At 34.9% G+C, this 22,625-nt stretch overlaps 1 protein-coding gene and 1 long non-coding RNA gene across 3 annotated transcripts in view; one reads left to right on the top strand and one right to left on the bottom strand.

Moving 5' to 3' along the window:
• The window catches only part of LOC108974935, a 146,743-nt gene that overhangs the window by 79,402 nt on the left and 44,716 nt on the right, over positions 1–22,625 (top strand). The window lies entirely within an intron of this gene.
• Positions 19,708–20,602, bottom strand: LOC108974933. The gene is made up of 3 exons (XM_018943062.1): positions 20,301–20,602; positions 19,997–20,227; positions 19,708–19,886 (listed from the first exon to the last, which is right to left on the bottom strand). The coding sequence occupies exons 1-3, from the start codon at positions 20,407–20,409 to the stop codon at positions 19,774–19,776; spliced, it is 453 nt and encodes a 150-aa protein (XP_018798607.1). The 5' UTR covers positions 20,410–20,602; the 3' UTR covers positions 19,708–19,773.

The raw sequence follows: 22,625 nt of genomic DNA, 5'->3' as shown, positions 1-22,625 counted from the left end.
TACCAAATATGGGTGAAATCGGTTCACAATCACGCCTGAAATCTCGATTATCACTTTATCTTGTTTGTTTAGTCTTTTTATCAACAGGTTCGGCGCCAACGTAAGTCGATAAAAGAGTGACGAATTTATTGTCTTTCCATGCAGTGGCCGAAAGTCTACTCCATCTGAATGGGAAACTCATTCTTCATAAGTACCTCTCGGAATACAAGATTTCATAAAYTCCTTTTTGTCAGGGAGCCGGCAATTGGGTAGCCTATTCTGTTGAATAGTTCCCACACATTGTGTACCCCGTTTTTTCAAATAATTAACCAAAGGCAGGGATGTATAAAAATGATCGAAAAGTACAATATGATTGTTCATCCTTGGTATAGCTCTCGTAAAACGTATAACAACGGTTTGTGTTGTTTTTCTTCTTGTTCAGAATAGACCTCAAATCTGTAAGCATATCCCATACGATTGCAGAGAACAAAAAGCTTATAACCGCACTTGTGAGGCTTATTAGGTAAATATTGTTTTAGGAAATGTGCAATTTTAGTTGAACACATTTGCTCATCTGTAGAAAGACGTTGTTCTATTGCAACTGATGGAAATGTTGTACTTAGCTGTTCTATCACAGGCCGAATCTTATGGAGGCGAGCGTGTTCAGAATGATCTCGGGAATGATGTTTACTTCTCGTATTGTCTTTGAAATGTAAATAGCTCCTAATCATCTCAAATCTATTTACCGGCATTGCACTCTATACAGGTTCGTAGCCAAATTTGGAATGCCAGTATGAGCATACATTAGGAAAATGCTCCACTGACATAAATAAAATAATTCCTATGCATTTTTTTTAACTTCCCAACAGCAATAGTAAATGATATTGAAGGGTTCTCTTGTACTGCATATAAGTTGGCTTCATCAAAAAATTTTTGAAGGAACTCAGGTGTGAATTAGTGCATAAAACATTTATATGGTGTATCAAGTTCAGTTATAGCAGAGTCTGTTGTACTTGGTTGGTGAATTAATTTAGCCTCGTCATAAAACAAACTGTCTTTTTTCCAAATGAGTTTTCTTTTATCGAACTCCACTAAATTTTCAAGACCTTCCTACACGGTTAAACAAGTAATAAATTGACTTGATGAGCCAATAAAATCTTGAACTATAAGTGGATCAATATAGGTATGATCTCCTTCCTCTGCATCCTCGTCTTCCAATTCTCGAATTGTTTATCTTGCATTAGCGTAAAAGGTTTCTTCATCTTCACTTTCATCTTCCAAACCGTCCTCGGATATATTTCCATCTTCTAAGGCCGCTAGAAGTTGTTCTATGTCTCTATCCGCCACTTTACGGGAAATTCTAGAAAAATAATTATATAATTGATATGAATAAATTATATATTTATAAGAAATAAGTCAAACATAAATAGATATTATTTAACCCGCAATAAAACTATTATTTCCCGATTTTGCATACTGATGTATTTCTACATCACAATTATAACGCTCGTATTTACTATAACTGTTATTGAATTCTAAATAAAACCAATGTAATGTATTTTTCTTACCTTTATCCTCTCATAAATCACTTTTAGCACGTAATAATATTATTTACTATCCACCAAAATGAAATTACAATTTTACCGCCAAAGCGTGTGTTTGTAAGTGGCGCGCCAAGCTGTCAAATTTTTAAAATTAAAAAGTGAAATGTCATATCATGAAAGTTTGCGTTCAGAAACCAACACAGATATTTTTAGCGTTTAATAAAAGTTACTGTGTTTGAGTTACCGTTTAGAAATTATGTAAGAAAGAAAACACTGATGTATATATATATCATCATGCATTTAAGGGTTAATATGTGAGATCTGAAATTGAAATTAATATAATTAATTATCAGAAATTGGTTGTATCGGGTCGAAGCTTTCTTTACTTCAGTATGTAAGTTATCTCAATGGCTTTCTCTTAACAATGAATTTTTGTGCCTATAATGGGTTAGATTGGGCGAAAACTTGACCTAACTCCATATAACTAATATGAGGATTTTCGAACATTCAGCTGGCTTTACTCCATATGACGGGGCGAAAAGGCGATTTTTCAGACTTCTTTCTCAGAAAACTTTCAAATTTATTGATCCAAAAATTTGTACACATATTACGGTATCTTTTAGTTGTATTTTAAGACTTAGTATTAGTATCAATATTTATTTGGAAAGGAACTACAGCTGTTCTCCGGGAGCTTCTCTCAAAAACCACGGCTTGTGATGACCACTATATCTCTGACAATATCAATTACAAACGTGAAAGATTTAGTTAAAGTAATTTTTAATCTATTAACTAATCGACAGAATAAGACAAAATCAAATTTTTTGACAAAATGGCAGTTTCTCAAAAGAAAAAAAAATCGATTTTTGACGAAAATTTCGGCTTAACTTGTTTATAAACAAGAGAATATTTATCGCTGAAAAAATATTCGTTTAATTACAAAAACATATATTTAGAAAGCGCTTGTTAAAATTTGACACTAATCAGTTCATCGTTTTCGAGTAATGTTGGTCACCGACTTTGAAAACACCATTTTGATAAAAACGCGTTTAAAGTTTGAAACGCACTTCCAATTTGCAACTTCCAAAATATTCACCGGAAGGATAAGCAATTTTCTGTGTGTATTCTCAAATATATGTACATTAATAAATAAATAAAATAAAAAAATCGTTTTATTGAAAATTCTAAATGTATATACCCACTTAGTGAAACACAGAGAACATTTTATTAGTAAGTGGCATGTTAAGAGTATGTCCAATCCTCGGGCTGACGTTATGTACATTAGTTGGATTTATTTTATTGCAAGAGAAGAAAATGTTTGGTTACGCTCGAACTTAGGTCCTTCCTTACTTGTATTCTTTTATTTTGCTGTCTTTCAGAATTGTTTTATATTCGACTTTTTCTTTCCAAAAAAAGTTAAATCATTTTAAACTCGACACAATTTTACTAAATACTATATCCAATATTTCACACGGTCAAAAGCTTTTGTAAATATATAGGTACATATGTCGTTATATACATAAAACTCTCAAATTTCAATAACTCCAAACGGTCTGTCAAATCTCATCATATAATCAAGTGTAGAAATACAAATATATAATATGTACATATACATATGTATGGTATATTTGAGTACTATTGTAAAAGTAAATATGTGCAACATAACTACAAACTGCATACTGTATGCAATAAAATGACGATGGCAGACAAATATACGACAGGCAATAAATCCGTAGACCATTCAAGCCACCTGCTACTTGAAAGAGGTTCGAGACATTGACCACAATAAAATGCTCAAATATTATCTAATCATGGCTTTTAAGACGAAATCAAAACATCAAAAACCGAAAGCAAGATGAGCATTTAGGTTTCATGCCCCACCAGCGCCGTACAATTCCTACAGTGTGTGTTATTCAAGCGAATAACGAAAACAGAGAAGAAATTAAAAGCAAGCGCAATGAACTGACCGACGACAGCCACCCATATGGTGCACTTATATGTACATATACACATTTGTATATATGAAAGTATGTAGGCCGAGGTATGTGCGCGGTATGGAGCAGCGCTTGTGCGTAGACATAAAGGAGGAACTACCTGTCTCACGACACTTTCCGTGCCTTATGGCTAATAGTACAATTGTTGTTTGTGTGATGCCCAAAAACAATAAAAACGTGGTTTGAATGAAATTTCAGGCATTAAAACATGCGGTTTGGGCTGATCAGCGACGACATAAATATGCTCGCCTATGGGAGAGGTTGTCGCATCAGATTTGTAGTCTCCGAAGACGTTTACGGAATTTCGAATGGGTCTTTGTAGGTCAAAGCTGATTCATTTTAGCACCGAAAAATGTTGAAATGCTTTCTTACGTAATATGTGTAAATAAATTGAAATCATATGGGAAAGTAAGAAGATTGGTTTAATTAATACATTGGATAGTTAGCTATCCATTTAAAATATGATGTAATTAACTTTTCATTTTTTACTAATATAATAATAATCATTAATAAACCATAAAACATCTGTAACCACAATAAAAAAATCTTTCTTATTTTAAATACTGTTATTCAATTTGACAGATATTTACCCTACAAACCAAATTATATAATTTGCAATTGTTAATTTCGGCTACACCGAAGCTATAATACACATTATAGGGTAGTTCAATTGAATGGAAAAAATTTTGCTAGTTTTTCTAGCCCCCTGTTTTATGGAAAAAGCCTTCGAGTAGTTGAATTGAATTACTGCTACTGAATAAGGAAAAGCGGTAGTTCGAAGATCTTTATTCATCTTGATTTTGATCGTTCAGTTTGTATGACAGCTATAATCTATAGTCTTCCTATAGTTTCATTCTGGATATTACACACTTCGTTGAACTTTGCTATGACACGTTCAGGATATAAAAATATCTCTGCAGCATAGGGTTTTTAGTTTTATTGAATAAAGTTTGAAAGCGTATTCCATATATGGTATAGTCCGTATCACAGTGGAACGAGGGTCTGCCAAAGTGTTATCTTTATTCCCCATAATAGTTGTTAAACAGAAATGCAAAATGGGTAAGAACTACGGCATACAGAATATTTTTTTGACTGGAAATTAAAGATCTTTACTCGGTTATTTTATTTACATCTTCGAATCTAAGCATAAAATTGATAATCACGATACCCAGAACATATTTTAAAAAAGGTATATAACTGAAGAAAACTCACACCATGTTCAGTGTATATATTATTTGAAATTTATGTGTCTTCTTTGCCCCAATAAGTTCCTAGTCTATATGTCGGAAAGAATTTTGTAAGATATTTCGGATGGAAATAATCTACATTTTGACATTGCGTGCTGCGCGTAGGTTGCCTTTTATATTTCGGGATTTGAAATCTGACAATCTACAACTTTATCATATGGTTTGACATATTTAATTTTATGCATACTTAAAACGACATGTGAGTCTACATGTGTTGCCTACAGATACTTAAACTATTCATCTCGGGCACAAAATGAAATTTAATCGCGAACATTTTCGCGCCATTATTTTTCCCAACTATAACTCAGCAACTGTTCATCGATAAACTTAATTCGATTTTGGAGATGAAGCTCAATCAAAGACTAGTCTTCCTCGATGGCATAATGAATTCATCGGAGGTCCTAGATTATTCTAAAAGGAGTTTCTTAAATGTCATTCGAAAGCAGCTATTGTTTCGGAAACTATTCATGCTGTACGAAAACTGATATCACTATCATGTGACCTGTCGTGAGATTTAAACAACTATGGGCATTAGTTGGACCAGCATCGGTTCATGGGGTATTGAACATGTGACTGTAAAAAAATATGTTCACGTTGGATTCCACACAATTTGTTAGACGCTTAAAAACACGATTGAGTCGATTGGTGGAGCGAAATGTTAAAAAATACGACAGCGGGGTTTCTAAGCAAGTCTATGACATCGTGGCTTATGAATCATAGACTTACGCGTATGAGCCCGAATGTAAGTCGACTGTGTGGTGGTTTCCAGGTGAGCCGAATCCAACAAAAGTTGTTCACGTACGAAGCACTTCGAAGCAAATATTTGTCAATGTTTGTTATGAAAAAATAAAAAAAATAAAAAAAATTGACTGGACTTCTGCATTCAGCAGTCATGATTTGTACATACTTCAATCAGAATGGCAATGTGCTTTTACAATTGGTTTGAACGCATGACAATATTTTTAAAACAATGGAGCGGTTTTCGATGATTAATATGTGTTTTCTAATCCCAAAATATAAAAGATAGCCCTTGGAATGTAAATTTAGAACATAGATTTTCTTTTAGAATTCATTTTCCATTCTTTCATCAATAAAGAAAAATATTCGTGACAGCCAGCAAAATCCTCACTGTGTATAAATACCAAATATTAAAAGAACTGTGATACAAAATACTTATACGCATCTGCATATATACATACATATGTATTTAGTCTATACATGTATGAAGCTTCTTAATTACTTATTCACTGTCAATATGAAAGCTTGCCACTTGAAAGCCATTAATTAGTAAAGTGGAAAAACATATAATTTTGTAGTATATGCAACTATTCAAATGTCTTCATTAACGCCCATATTTTCGAAACGCATGCTGGCTGTTAATACCTTTAATAACTAACACTTTTTCCAAAAGCACCCTCTCCGCCCATTTCCGACTTTCCCAAACCCTTTTGTAAAACATCTTGTCTTTTTCATTCAACACCGCATTCCAAAAAGCCGTCATTTATTTTATTGAACATCTGCCCGCAGCAACAAGTGGCTGGAAGTACTACAGCAGCATTACGTAACGCTTTGCACACTTGTTGCGCATGGTCCAGCATTACAATTACGCGATCACCAGCCGGTCATGTGCACTTTCATCTACATCCATACATACTGATATGTGTGTGTAACGGCATAACGAAGGCACGTTACAGCGCATGCGCGTGAGTGAAAGATGTTACCTGCTAAATGTTTATACACACATGTATGCGCATACAGTCCAGTGAATTTCTGCCGTGGAAGGTATTAACGATAAATCGCATTGGCGGTGTGTCCGCCCAAACACGTAGCCGTTAAGTAAATTCATGTGTACAAAAGTATGTATGTATAGTATGTATGCGCATTTTTGTTATTATTGTTATTATATTTGGGATCACCCATTTCTTGAAGCAATTGTGTGTTTAACCATACAATGTCTCAAGTTTTTTGGCGCTCTTTTGTTTACGCTTTTGAGCTAAACATACATACACAAACGAAGAAATGTGGGCAAATGGTAAGATGAAGCTCATTTTCGGTGGAAATTAACAGTTGCCAGTTATTGAAGGTGTGTATGTGTCTGTGCGCATTCCGTTGGCGTAAATAAACTTTCGTTTTCAGTTGAGCGCTAAGTGCAAATATTTTTTAATGATTCTTCTCCGCCGCCTTTTTTTTGCGTTGACTACTTAACGGCCCCTTTAAGAGGCTTAGTATGCTATACATATAATTGTATTGTACATAATTTTTAATGATACAAAAAACAATTTTTTATACAATAGTTATATGTACATACGTATACATAATTACGCATTTTTAAATATTATCTTTCAAATAAATAAATATAAAAAAAAATAACGTTAACTTTAACTTCGATCGGTCAGCTTGTATGGCTGATATAAACTATAGTAGTCCGCCCTCAAAAATCTGCTCCGCGGTCGTAAAGTTGTTTTGGTAAATAACCCAAGTTTTCGGATGATATCTTGTCAAAAAAAAAAACGTTTTCGAACAAGAATTGCATTTTTTTTATCCTTTTATATTACAGCTAATGCTATAATGACCCGATCTGAACACTTTTATCGGATATTGCATCGTTGTTTTAGGCAATAATCCATTCCAAATTTTGTAAAGATATCTCCTCAAATGAAAAAGAAAATGTCTCTTGGAGCACTTTATTCCGATCGTTCAGTTTTTAATGCTTTAGTGGTGCGATATTGGCCATTTCGATAAGGAGCAGCTTAGACTTAACAAAAGACCTGGCTAAATCGACTCAACTAATGAGCTGATCATTTATATTCATTATACACTTAATATAGTTTCAGACTTTTACTTCTGGATCTAACGCTTATCGTTGGGTGATGCATTTCGATGTTCTCTAATTTTGTAAGGAAAAAGCACAGAAACTTCAAATTTAATGGGAAATTTTGATTATCATTCGAAAGATTATTATTTCGCATTTACTTTTTGAAGTTTATATCTATCAAATGTTGGCCGCGACTACGTCTCAGATGATCGACCAGGCCAAAAAGTGAAGTTATCTTCACTTCTTTCTTTAAATCCATTGATTGTTGGGACGTGTGGGAAGTGGCGCCGTCAGTCATCATGGTCGCCATTGAATGGTAAAGTTCTCACTGGCATCAGTTTTGAGAAAATATGCACCGATGATTCCACCGGCCTCCAATCAAACCAAACCGTTGTTTTTTCTGGGTGAAATGGCTGCACTTGAGTCTCTTCAGGTTGCTCTTTGTCTCAAATGGACAATTTTGCATATCCAAAGAGCCAGAAATAAGCCTCATCTTTGAATAAAATTCGGCTCGAAAACGTCGGATCTTCTGGAAACTTTTCAAGAATTTTAGCTCTCGACCTAAAATGCACCAAGTCCAATCGACTACCCGCGGTCTTCGAGTACACTCTCAGCCACGACTACTATATTCTCTTCACTGCGTGTTGGACATGGTCTAATCGGTCGAATTTTATCCAATAATGAATGCTGGGTCTCAAGATAGGTGATGGTGTTGCGAATAGTACCAACTGAGTCGATTGTGTTGTCCATAAATTGAGTGAAGCGCGCGTTACACATTCTTTACGGAACGTGAATTTTCGTAAAAATGTTGAACGAGTTGTAAACGTTGTCCATGCGGAACAAAAATAACACCTGTACACGACTCACACTTGATCATTGATCTGTCAAAAAAAGGCTATTAAAAAAGGACCTCTACTTGGATCACCCGTGTTTTATTCTAAAGATCTTGAAATTCCTGAATTAGAATGTGGCGAGTAGAACACACAACTGTCGTAAATAAAATATAAAAATAATCCCTACCCTCAGCAGGCGAGCTAAGCTACAGTGAGAAGAATTTTGCTAAATCAATGAGCAACAACCTTCTCTCCTGTAAATATATCTCAAAAGTAAAGAGGCAATTAATACCTTAATGATAAAAGATGTTTATTTGAACTACGTTCAAAGAGTAGTCAAATTAATGTTTTTTTTTTTTTTTGCAAAAACAATACAAACAAAATATAGTGTAGAAATACACGCGGAAGTTATCAAGCTGAGCATATCTAATGGGTACGTAATATGAAAATCGAAATTATTGAATGATTTTTTAAGCTGTAAATACATATAAATGACTTTAGATATAGGTATTTGTGTATGTATTGAAATTTTTGTAACTTCGAACGATGCGAAACTTTCTCCCATACTAAATCCACAGGCGTTAAAGTGCAAAAAATCATGAAGCACCAACAGAAATTGCTTACAAATATTTTGTGAATATGTAATTGTTAAGCAAAGGCGTGTACGTTAATAAATAAGAGGAGGGAAATCATAACAGTAATTGCCTGCCGATCGACAGCTTAAAAAGTGATTTGTTTGCATGCTTAAATATCAAAGACAACAATATAAACAAGAAACAGTGGCATGGTTTATTTGAATAGAGAGCACAATTCAGGAAAACAAAAACTATCTCTTGGGTTCCAGTGAACTAAATATACAAATCAGGCTGCAACTTCTGGGAAAACATTTTTATATGGACAAAAGCAAACAAGCGTGTTATCAATACCGTAAAGCACGGGGGAGGCTCGGCTATGATCTGAGGCTGTATGGCAATATCTGAATATTATACTATTAGTCGGCTCCGCCATTAGTAAAAGTCAAAATGAGTAAAGATGCCGGAAAAACCCCCTCTATGACCCTTAATAAACTAACGGGTCATCCAAGTAGAGGTACTTTTTTCTCTTTTCTTTTTTTGTTTTTTTGTATTGAGAGATCACGCTAGAGTCGTGTCAAATTGTCATGTTATTTTTTTCAGTATTGTTTGGAATTTTTATCTTGGAAAGACTTACGCCTGAACAACGTTACCACGTTTACATTTCATTCAAGGAATTGAAGCTCGTGATCTCAGCGACATTTGATTTCAACAAGATGACGACACTTCCTACATGTCACATCAAGTAATGGATTTATTGAGAGAATACTTCGGTGAGGAGATAATTTCCCGTTTTGGTGCAGTCAATTGGCCACCAAAATCGTGTGATATCACACAGTTCAACTTTTTTCTGTGTAAAGTCTAAAGTATGCGGACAATCCCGCTCCGACTCAGGCCTTGGCGCAAAACATTACGCGTGCACAATAAAACGTGCGCTTGATTTTAGCTTAGTAGCAAAACTATTGCGTTAGTAATGCGTTACTAATTCCACCTCGAGCATGTTCCACACTTTTTATCATTTCCTTTATTTTGTAATAGGTTTATCTAGTATACGCACTAAATTGATAAAATAAATAAAAAGAAACATAAAAAATTAAATTAACGATAATCACTAGTTTCTCCCATAAAAAAGGCAGACCCTCAATTAAATATTCAACACTAATTATTTAGAAAATAACACATCTACATTTGTATTGGTATACACATACAGTAAAGCATAGGTGCATGAATACGACATAAATTAATAAAATCAGCGTTAATAATATAATCAACGTGAAATTGGTGCCGTCTTATGTAATCTGATAATGGCAGCAGCGCCCGGCGCAAATGAACATAGACTGTCGTTAAGATATGTAAATATGCAATCATGGACAATCGGATGCTGTGCTTGACAATGGAATGTTGTTCCCTATTAAACACAAAAAAACAAAAAAAAAAAAAACAAAAAAAACATAATTAAATAATTCCACTCAGAAATGCTCACGTTTATGTAATAGTGAAGAGAAGAAAGTATGACAGCGAAAGCCGAGATCGATGATGCCGCACAGCCGAATGTTGTGGCAGTGGGGAGAGCAAGCAGCCGAGTTTGTATAGTAAACAAATGAGATAATGGAAAAAAATCAACAAATTTTTTATTTCACGCTAATTTCACCATTGAAAATTTCATTCAAAATTTATAAATACAAAACGGAAGTTGCCAATAGCCCGAAAAGGGAGTGGCAGCTGAGCTAAATATCAAAACATACAAGTTGCAAGTTGTTACGGCCAATTATACGGCTTGTATACCAAATTGTATACCACATTTATATATTAAAAATTAAAGAGTAGTGATTTTGACAAGTGTCAAATATTGAAATTAATAAATCAAACGATTTAAGTTGACTGATTGAAGGCTTGTCAGTAGCGCATGGCAGGTGTGAAATTCCGTGCGCCCATAAACCGGCACTGTTACAACGTCTGCATATATGTATAAACATATTTGTGGATTTATGTTAACAAAGCTAACAGCTGCCATAACATTTCATAACGCCCGCATTTTTTGCTAAAAAAAGAAACATAACAAAAACAGCTTTATCGAAAAGATGCCAATCCCTTTCCGAATGCGTCATACAATTTCTATTTCGAATGAAATTTTTAGTTTCCAATATTTTTTACTCGCCACTCACTTCGTTTCCTGTCGCAGCTGTATTGTCTGTTATGCTAGCAATCAGTTTGACAAATAGTCGTTAGCTGTCAGCGACATGTGAGTAACAAAAGCGGTTGCCAGCAGTGTGCATTAGGGTGGCACACTCTTTTGATTGTATTTTTTTGATTATTATGATTTCTCAATTTACGAAAATATATGATGTTCTGTATACACTAAAAATATCATCCCTATTTTGCTTCTTGACTAGACTAAGTATAATTTCTCAAGCTTCATTGCTTTTTTATATACAATATATCCCTTAAACCTGTTGGCTAGAAGTCTTAGTTGATCGATTGGATACAGTCTGAGCAATGGTGATAATAGTTTCAAGATAATATGATAATATTTTTAAATTTTTTGTGTTAGTATAGTTTATAAAAGCTTCGCATTTTAAAATATATCTCAATTTAAGACTTTCCGGCTTCAGGAGTTTTCTGTGGTGTTTTTATCCTTAAATATATATCTGATAAAGCTTTTTGAAAACCCTAATTTTTGGATAAGTCACAACTCTGAGGTTCGAAGAAAAGAAGACAAAGGGTATGGCACAAGGAGCGCTTTTCTTTCACTGTTTCTCTCTAAATAATGACAACACTTGTTAAATGAGATGAGAGTTACGTAACAGGTTTTTTGTCTTTGCGTGAATTCTTCATATAAAAGTGTACATTGAACTTTTCTGCCTAAACAAATGTATGACGCAAAGCGATGCAAAAGTTTTATATATCTTTGTTTTAATAGTATGTGTATAGATCTTCAAGTTTTGTTCTTGACTTCTCTATCTAATCAATGAAGGAAGGGTATGATTGCGGGTTAGTCATATAACGCCCTCTCTCTCTCTCTCGATGGCGACATTTTATTCTCGCAAAGCAGGTGCTATGTTAAGTATATATAATATTAGAATGAATTGTCTGGCTTTAGTGGTTTTTTGTAATTAAGAACAATATCTATTAAATAGATATTTTCAATACAGCTTTCTATAGCTTTAGTGGTGCATTCCCGACTTACCTTGCACGGAAATGTCGCTCTACAAACTATAGTTATTCTTAACTTTTTGGAAAGAAGAAATAATTGCAAACGTATTTCACCCTAATATTTCACTATAAGCGGCATCTGTAGAAAAACTAGTAACTAGAAAAAAAAAAAAAAACAGTTTTTCTCAAAGCGCCGCATGGGGTTTGAATTTCTACTGATGCGTCTAGGACTCGAATATACAAGTACATATGTACATACATATATACATGTAGTATGTATGTAAGCTCTTTAAATTCCGTACATTTGAAATGACTACAAATGTATCAAAATCGGATATTTGTATTTTTTTTTTGTTTGGTAAAGTCTATTTACATTTTTTGAGCTGAGACTGACGGCTCCTCGAAAACTGTTAGATTATTAAAAAATAACTGTAATCATACAAACACTTTCAGATGAACATAAATAAACTGCTGAGACGGCATTTGAGAAAACGATAAATCAAGAAGAAATAACGTTGAGAATAATGTCTTCATTTAATTTTTTTTTTCATGTGAAGCTATTGATCTGGACAGAGTATTCACTCAGTTTTGTATCCCTAAAATATCCATTTTTTGCAATAGGCAAATCCATTCGCCACGTTGTCATCTTAAAGAGATGCAAGTGATATTAGTGATTAGCTTGACAAGATAAGTCGATTTATGCATGTCCGCTTGTCTGTCCGTCCGTCTGTATATACACGAACTATTAATTAAAAAGTAACTAGTCAGTTTTAGAGATATTGATCTGAAATTTTGCCCCTCTCTAGGATGCTGCTAAATTTTCGGAACGGTCGTTATCGGACCACTATAGCATATAGCTGCCATACAAACTGAACAATTGGAACTATTGTGCTTGTATGGAAAGTTTTTTTATTCGACGAGATATCTTCCAAAAATTTGACGTGGATTATAGTATAAGGCAATGATGTAATCTCCAAGGAAACTGTTCGTATCGGATCACTATAGCTAATAGCTGGAATACAAACTGTTGAATCAGAATCAAGTTCTTGTAAAGAAAGCTTGAACCTTTGAAGAGTACTATCGCTTCAGAAAATTAACGGTTTTTCTTGTTTAGTATTAATATTGTTTCATCAATAGTTTGTTTCGAATCAATTCATGCTTTCACGATGGAAGACTCTGCGTTATCCACTTATCTGTACGCACTGTTACAATATTATCGAATTGAATTTTTTTTTTCAATCTTTTTAGAAAAACAATTAAGCTGTTTCTAAAATCACATTGTCATTGACTTTGCTTTTTCTTCCCATTCTTTCTGTTTCAAATGTTAATAATGTTGTCGTACTGTTCATGCTATTTTCTATAAGTTACCACGTGCTGAGTTCTTGCAATGAACTAGGCTAGAAAAATAATCAAGCTTGTATCTTGCAAACTTGTATTAATTATGGTTATTTATTTAAAAAATTGTTTCTCCCTATTTTATAAAATTATGCAACTTTCGTTGTTGCTTTATATCATTGAGTTCACGCCTGTCGTTCCAGCAATTTAGCAAAGTTTCCTCATTTCCGTCTTTAAATTTGCCCGCATCACACATCCACAGAGTAATTGGTGTGTCAAACCCCAGGCCTAGGAGCTGTAACTCTGGCTTTTTGATCGCTACTATTTAACTGTCAGTCGGTCAGTGTAATGGGTGTATGTGTGTCAGTCAGTCTAACAGTCAGCTGATATACATAGATGTCAAGAGTTGCAGCAGTCTTTTGCAACTGAAGAAGTAGGCGTCACTTCCTGTTGCGTCAAGCTTTATTTCGCATGTGTTCAGATAATTACTACGCTCATGTCGGTGGTGTGCATGCTGCATGCCGTCACACATGATGCTTACTGTCGAAAAAATTGCAACCAATTAGATATTTCCAATTTAAGTATAATTTTGGTTAAAAAAACTTCAATTTGGAGAAGTCAAATAATTTCAGTTAAAGGAAGCCTGAGTTAAGACAATCGGAAAGCGTATCTATCAATACTAAAAATAAAAGCGAAATATGCTTTTTTGGATGCATATGTCATATATTATATTATGTTTTATTCAGTGTGCCGCGAAGTTCGTAACAGAAAGTAACGTCATAGACATTTCCTTTAAAGTATTTACTCTTTAACTAAGTAATTTCTTTTGATGCCAAAAGCTAATCTTATTGCATTTCTCTGCAACGGTACCCGCCACTTTCAGGACACTAGAATGGATCCTGGTGCCGCTAATGACGTGACCGCTATCTGTCGTGTTCCCTCTCTAGTTTGGTACAACAGTTTTCTGTTACTAAAGTAGCTTCTTACCACAACTCTGAGGTAGTCGGGGATTTTATAGCTTTTTTTCGAGAGCGTCGATCATATCCCATTTAGAGCCGTTGAAGGCATTTGTGGCAACTAAAGTCAGCAGCAACACTATTTCCTTTGTATTTATGCCATCTTCACTGTGCCGCTTCTACACTTTCAATGGTGGTTTTTATAGCTCTAGCATTTATCTAAATCGTATTGTCTAGGGGAGAGTCCTCCAGCATCGTTGATAGGCGCTTCGAGTATGGGTTTAAATAGCTTTTCATAGAGTTTTCACGCTTTGTCAAGCATGCATGGTATGCTGATGGCAAGTTGGGATCTCCTTTTCCCTTACTGATTAGCACCAGGCATTCTTTTTTCCAGGGTTCAGGGAATATTTCGGCTTCAAGGTAAAGCATGACGCACATATAATAGTACTGTCGGTCGCTCTGCAACGATTTTTTTCAAGATTTCTGCTGGGATCTGTTCTATGACAGGTGATTTGTAGGCCTTGAGCTTGCTAGTGGCTAGTTGCAGGATATTTTAGAGTCTGTTCTGGATCACTGGCCATTTTTTCGTTTGTGGGGAACAGTGCGTTTACGATTTGATCCATTTTTCCCAGGGTCGTTCGTGAAAGATATGTACTGATTGATGATCGCTGTCAGTGTAATCCAGTAGGAATTAAAATTTTTTTTTAATGATCCTGCCATGCGTTCTTATGACAGGGTACTACTTGGTATGGTTTCCTCGCATCCCGGTCTTCTAAACGAGGTTTCAAAAATTGTTCAGATCGGAATAATATAGGATCTGCAAATAAATAGTTCAAATCGGACCATTAAAGCTTATACTGACCGATCAAAATCGATGTTAAGATTTATATGCCTCATTACGCTATAAGATATGCAAATGTGAAGGATTTTATGGCTTCGACTCTGTAAAATTTAAATTTGTTTTTTGTTTTTTTGTTTTGATTTTATTTAATTCTGTTTATTTTTAATATTTGGTTTCCATCTCTCTCTTATTTGGCGCGTTTTTGCAATGTAAAGAAATTAATTAACGCATTTCCCAGCTCAAAATAACTTTTTCGCATTTCTGCTAAGCCAGCAACAGCTTCCATTCATTCTTTATTAGCTTTATGCGCTCCATTTGTGTTGCTATGTTTGTTGTTGTTATTATTGTTATTTTATTCAACCAACGCACGACTTAAGTTTTGCTTTATTTGACATGGCTTGGCTTAGCTTGGCTTTGGTTTTTGGCAACACTTTTTACTTGCACAGTACTTCTATTCGCTGCTACTTTTCCGCTTTGTCTCGCCCGACTCGCTATTTTGGCTTTAATTATCCACACAACCATAATTATATATGCGTTGCCTTTCAATTTGCGGACATTGACAGCGGCGCGCGCTCGCTACTCATTGCAAAGCTCATTAACAACGCCACCGCCGCCGCCGTGAAGCCAGGCAACCAAGTGGTTTAGCAGGCAGGCAATCTTCTAGTTGCTCAGCTGCCGAGTTTTGTTTAATTGTAATGATAAATAAAATTTACATAAATATGCCTTTTAATTGAATGAATTTATTTTGAATGCATTAATTGGACGTTCGTTCGCATTTGGCTGCGCTTTCGCATTTCAGCTATCTTTATTACTTTGTGATGCTCAGTGTGTTTGGCGGACTCATGTACATGTTCCTTGGCAGTGGGAGGAGAGGCGGGCTTCATTGTGGAAATATTGACGCACTTTGATAGCCATCGTTACATAAAATGCTCATTTTATGCCACTTTCTATGGTTACTTGTGGCACATTTCGTATATCCGCTTTAAATAAACAAAGAGCAGAATTGAAAGGAATGGAAAAGAAAAAGAGAACAAGACGTCTGCTTTAATTTAAATTGGAATTTGATATTTGAATACTTTATTTTTGAACTTAAATACGAAGAAATGTTATTACTACTATATTTTCAGTTCAAGAGTTTTCATTCAAATGTGCATTATATATGTAGCTTTTGTTCAGACATGGTATCAAAATTATTATCCTAGTACAGTCCGCTAACACTACATTTTAAGAAGCATTTCAATGAAATATATATGTACATAGTTTAGTCCGAAATCTTGGTGTCTACGACAGATATTTAGAATTTCATTATAGAAGTGATGCATAGTATTTAGATAGACAATATATAGTTATTGTTTTCGATTAACATATGATCTTCCTACATAATATATCAGTGGTTCTGCCTGGTAAAGCAGAATATGTTCCCAGCATTCGGGAAAGTGACCGAAGAACATCCGTAACACAGATACAACGATGTGCTCTGAAGAGTTGGTGTTGCTGATTTATTTGATAACACGAAGTCCGACATAGAGATCGTGTCATGCTCTATATAATACTGTTATCTGAAGCATATCTATAACACAGATTCACCAACATAATCCATAGACAATATGTGGGCATTCTGAATTATCAGCTGCCTTATATATTTATATATTATATATTTGCCACTTCTGTGTTTACCACTGGTATTTCAAGATCTCTATGTATATTATCGTTCTGCATGTACCACGGTGCCCCTGTTAGGTCTCTCTTGTTTCTAATTGGAATCGTCGTATTTTATGGTTACTAGGCGGACAGCCAGAGCACTTTAACTCCTTGACTTTTATGTGCCAGTTTGACAATTAACTTCTAATGAGTTTTCAGTGATTTTCTAGTGTGTTTGTGATTTCGAAAGAGCACTTGCTTCGCCATAAAGAAGCGGTGTTGTCTTCGAATGTTAAGGTTAGTACTTTTGCACCGGGCATGCCGCGGTAAATAAAACATACAGACGGTATTGGCCTCAAAACGATATCCTGAGGAAGAAGATTATCTCAAGAATACAAATTAACACTCACCGATCCAAACGGGGTTAGATTGCAACTGTAAATCACCTGTTAGTAAGGTGATATGAACAACTGATAGAAGTTTTCAATTTAAATATGAGTCTAGCTTTTGTTCAGACATTGTATCAAAATTATTATCCTAGTACTTTGGCTTTTGAAGAGCAACCTTTATCAAATGCTTGAGCCACGTGCAAAAATATCACTGAGTCATAAATGATGCATGGGATATGTTTAATAGGACTATTTTCTTAGCGAAAACCGAATCGATATTTGGACATTTACAATAGCAGTGAGCAGAAAGCTAACTGGTCGATGTGATGACTGTTGCGTCTTTTCCGGGTTTGGTTTGGTTTATCATGATAATCTGCGACTATTTCCACGTTTTCGAACAACATCAAACTTTAAAATGGAATAACAGTTGAGGAAAGAAATTAGATTTGGTAATTTCTTTAACATTTTAGGTGTTAAGTGTTCGTAAAGAGGTTTAATCTTTTCATTCCCCGCAATTGTTATATCTTTTTTCAGAAAATAAGTTTTACATTTTGGAAATAGTTCTCAGTATATTGTGCGGCAGGGATGAATGGAGAATTTGTTCATTGCGCTATTTGTTTGAAATACTTCGGAATAATGATCTTCAAAACAGTTTGTTTTTTATCTTTAAAACAGGGCCAAGTTTTTTTTATGAGGGATCTTTCAATTTCTACCGGTGGCTTAAATTTTTTCTCGACCTTCCACAGTTAGTTTCTTCGAGAAGAGTTCGTCGCCAAAGTAGAAATAACTATTTTTGAGTACGCTTCTTCTTCACCCCCTTTCCGTCAGTGTGTAGGTATGCTGAATTATATTGTTCAAGAAATTCCAACCATTTCACATGACAAATAAACACCCTGGAATTACGAGACTTAATTAATCCTACACAATTCCATCCGATGGAAACCTGAGAATTTGTATTTAAAAAAATAAATAAATAAATAAATAAAAAATGGATCCAGGAAATGAAGGATCATATATTTTGTTTATGAAAAGAGTAAATGAAGAAGAACTAAACTTTTCTCGATGTTTTGAAATTCCGGTCACTTGGCTTTTGAAGAGCTCACTTCATGGTATCATTAATCTAAGAAAACCTCATCTAGTTATTACTAGTTACAGAGACGAAAATAGAAGTGTGTATCGAAATCTTCAGAATAGTGTTTACCTATTTAAGATTTAGACGACAAACCATTTATCATAACTACAGTTATCAAATTATACCTTAATTCATCCGACTAAAATCTTTGACCTCGACAGCATATTTTATGTTGTAAAATCAACAACAACTAACTCAACAAAACTCCATAATAGGAGTGTAATCCTTTTTTTGAGCTGTTATGATAAAAGGGAGCATGAACCAAAATGCAGTTGTCAGCTTAGTCGAATATTCGTATGGGCTGGTAGCCTGAAATCGCTGTATTTTACGGTTACGGTTTACGTTAGCTTTTTAACTTCTGTTCTGTAGGACGTAAACAAAATATTTTAATGTTTTGAGCCATTTGTGGACGGCTTAAAAATATCTTTTAATTTTTTACCAAATTTTTGCTTTTTAAATCTAGATGATCAAACTCGTGCGTATCCATTTAAGCTGCGCGCCAACCGAATTGATAAAAATTTTTTTTTAGTTTGGCATCATATGTCTTTATGTTCGTCTGAAGATTGATCACCCGATGTTTCACGATGCGAAAATTTTGACGGGCGATTTTTTCATGAAAAAATTTTTAATTTGATTAAAGATTAATGTTCGATAAGCGTCGTGTTGGCATCAGAGATGTACTAGTCTTAGGAATCGACTTAACGAAGTGTGTATTAATGTTTTGGATATAAAAACTTTCAACATAATACTCCTATCCTCCTCCTTGACTGACATTTTGGTCAAACATGTAACGAAAGTCATGACTCAGCTACCGTATACTCCAAATTTGGTTCGTTGTGACTTATTTCCTTTTTTGAAAATGAAAAGTAGGCTTTGAAGAACGCGCCATGAATCAATTGATTTGGGAAGCAAAATGTTTATCTCGTCCGCTGGCGCTTCAAATTTGTTGTTGAATTTACTAAGAATATTCTTCTTCTTTACTGGCGTAGACACCGCTTGTACGGTTAAACATATATATGTATATAAGGATGGAGCCATTTGTAAAAGTTCATGCAAGTGAGGAAAGATCTCTGAGCGCCATTCACTTGGGTCACAACTTTTGGTCTTAGACCAAGTATCCTCTTTGTAGCCAAAAAGCATCCGTTTAAAGGCGAGCTGAAGTGTGAAACAGAAACATCCCTCCCCAGGGTTTAGCGCTGGCGTTGGGACCCGCCACGTAAAAAAACTCCCCGAATGAAAATACTAAGGATATTATATAAATAAAATATTCTTGCTCGAATAAGTTTAATTTAATTTTAATATAATACGGTTTTGTCTTAAATATTTTCTAAATTTCTGCATTTATTCAGTAAGGATTATTACAGCAACAGTTCTTGATTAGCGAGTGTTCATAACAGGATTTGGCATACAACAGTGAGCAGTCGGTATAGAAACATTGTGGAGGGCGGAGCTGGACCACTGAAAATTAAATAAGTAAATTTTAATTTAATATTCCAATCATAAAAAATATTTGGCTCTTTAAATATTGGAGAATTAAAAATGAAATCACGTGAATAATATTTGTTTACCTGGAAAATCACAGCAACAGTCGTCGTGCAGCATTTTCTGCGAACAGTAACTGTAAACCGAAGCATCGCAGAGTGGACAGCCGGCGAAATTGTTGAAACCGCCACCGGCACCAAGTCCGCCGCCAGCGCCTGAGGGGACACCAAACTGTGGTGGATATTGCCGCGGAAGCGCATTGCTTGCGGCTTTGGCTTTGGTTTGATTTGCCGGCGTTGCATTTGTTGCCTTTAGTTCTTTATTTCAAGGTGGAAAGAAGAATAAAATTAAACAAAAAGCGTTGCGAATACTTAAATTTTTGTGTACTACCCAATACTTCTATGTTGTTTTGCTCCAGCAGCTCGATTGCGTCGCTGGCTAAAAATAGCGGTAACAGCAACAACACAACCAGCTGATTTGCCTTAAAAACTTGCAACATTATTGCAGATTTTATATGCGTGTGCCTGTGTGTAAATAAATATTAAATATTTTGCGTTTTTCTGCCTACACCCTCTCCGTCCTCCCCGCTGCTGACTAGCGTGTGCTGCCGTTTTGCTCGTTTAAGCCGGTTCGAATACTGTGTGCGTAGCGTTTCTTGATGTCTGCGCGCCGCTAAGCCGAAATTACGTCTGTCGCAACACTTATTGCCGGTTTGTAAAAATTCCAAAACTTACGAAACTTAAGCATCTGGGAACTTTCTTCACACTTTTACTTGCGCTCTCATTTCGTTGTGCGTCTCGTCGAACCGGCTGCGCCAAACCGCGCTTCACACAGTTTTTGTCGCCTTCTAAACTGGTCCATTACGGTCAGCGCGGTTATTTCATCGGCTGGCGCTTCAGATTTTTTCCAACCTTAATCTTCTTTTTTTTTTTGTTTTGTTTTTATCACATTTTTATTATTTCTTTTCGGCAACTCTTATTGCCTAGCTTATTGATCGCTTTCTTTGTCTGCTGTTCAACATTTATTTGTTATTTTCATTTTATTATGCGCACGCATGCGCAACACGCACACGCTCACTCTTCAGCGCTGGCGACGTTTACTGTATGACAGCATCGTGGCTTTGGGCGCCAAAGTAAATACGTACACACAGACTCACATTTTTTTCTCATGCGTCGATCTTTTCCCCACTTTGCTGAAAACGAAAGTGAGTCTGTCGGGTAACAGCGACTTCCACTTAAATGAACAAGCATTTTTTCGAGTGCCTGTCATCTCTTTTGTCTATGACTTTAAGTGGCCACTGTAGAAATTTGGAATTTTTCTTGTTATTTAAATGTCGCGTAGGCGTCTATTTGATATTTCTTTTCACCTTTTCCATGATCGAATCGCTCTTACAAATTTCGCTTTATTAGTCGTTAGACCATTAATTATTCGGTAGCGTTTCCTTCTCTATTTTCACCTAATTTGATGTTTCGGCTGCCGATTTCCACAGTCATTAAATAGTCGTAATACCACATTGCTTATTATAGGCAAGTAAAAGAATGATTTGTTTGAACTTATACGAGTGATGTGTAATTACTTTTCTAGCTTCTGGACTAAAGTAAATTCGTCGAAAGAACTATTTTTGAATAGAATAATATGTATTTTCTGGTTCATTTCTGTAATAAGCGATTTCTGAATATACTTGGATTCCATATATCACGATTCGATCTCAACCGACTCACACAAAGTGTGAAATTCTAAAAATTTTTTTGCATGTTTCGATACTTTTGAAAAGAACACAATTAATTTTTAAATACATATTGCAAAAACTTTTTGACTTCAAGTGTCCTAAAGTGTAGGAGTTCAGCTCAGTCAGCTCTCATATCTTTATATATATCTTTAAGCAAATTTTTTTTTTTCAAACCATCATTTTTGATTTTGTTGCAGCTTATACTTTAAATCTATATGCTTATAGTCAGCGCGGAAAGATTTTTTCAAGGGTTTATTCATTTAGAGGGGGTAAGATTCGTGATTTCTTTTTTATTATTTCTTCATTGAATTCCTTTGAATTTATAATAACTCTGAGAAAAATTATTCTATCGCTATCTAATTTTTTCCGATCTATATCGAATTCTCTTTATAATGAACAACCAAGTTTGTTTACTCTGAATGGGGTATGTTAATTATGTCACGAAGTTTATAACACCTAGAAGGAAACGTTGTCCAGTTTTAGAGATATCTTTTTGCACATGTCTTTTTCGCTCCAAGGAGTTGCTTATTTGTCGGCACGGTCGACAAAGCCCAAGCTTAGCATATATCGGCCATACAAACTGCACGATCGGAATCAGGTTTTTGTAAGAATAATTTTGTATTTATGAATGAAGATTTTTCGTACTTTATCTGACAGACCAACAAAGATCAAAGTTTTGAGTAAAACTGAGCATTTTTTAAACGCTTTTAATTTTTTTACACTAAGAGTGATATAATTTTTTATTTTTTTTTTTATTTTACAATAAGAGTGGTATAATTTCTTAAAAAAAAAAACACATACTAATTTTTAAGAAAACTCGAATATTTTCTATTTAATATGAAGAACAATCACATCGTGCCGAATATAACATCCTTCAAATGGCCTCAACAACTTCTTTCGCAGGAACGTGCAATTTTCCACTGAATTAAGTGGTATGTCATGAATAGGAAGTTCAGTATTGATTTCTAAATCTTGAAGAGAGTCTG

This window comes from Bactrocera latifrons, unplaced genomic scaffold, assembly GCF_001853355.1.
Source record: "Bactrocera latifrons isolate USDA-ARS-PBARC rearing strain unplaced genomic scaffold, ASM185335v1 scaffold_6, whole genome shotgun sequence".
In the NCBI taxonomy this organism is placed as follows: domain Eukaryota; kingdom Metazoa; phylum Arthropoda; class Insecta; order Diptera; family Tephritidae; genus Bactrocera; species Bactrocera latifrons.
This window is presented reverse-complemented; position numbering and strand designations above follow the sequence as displayed.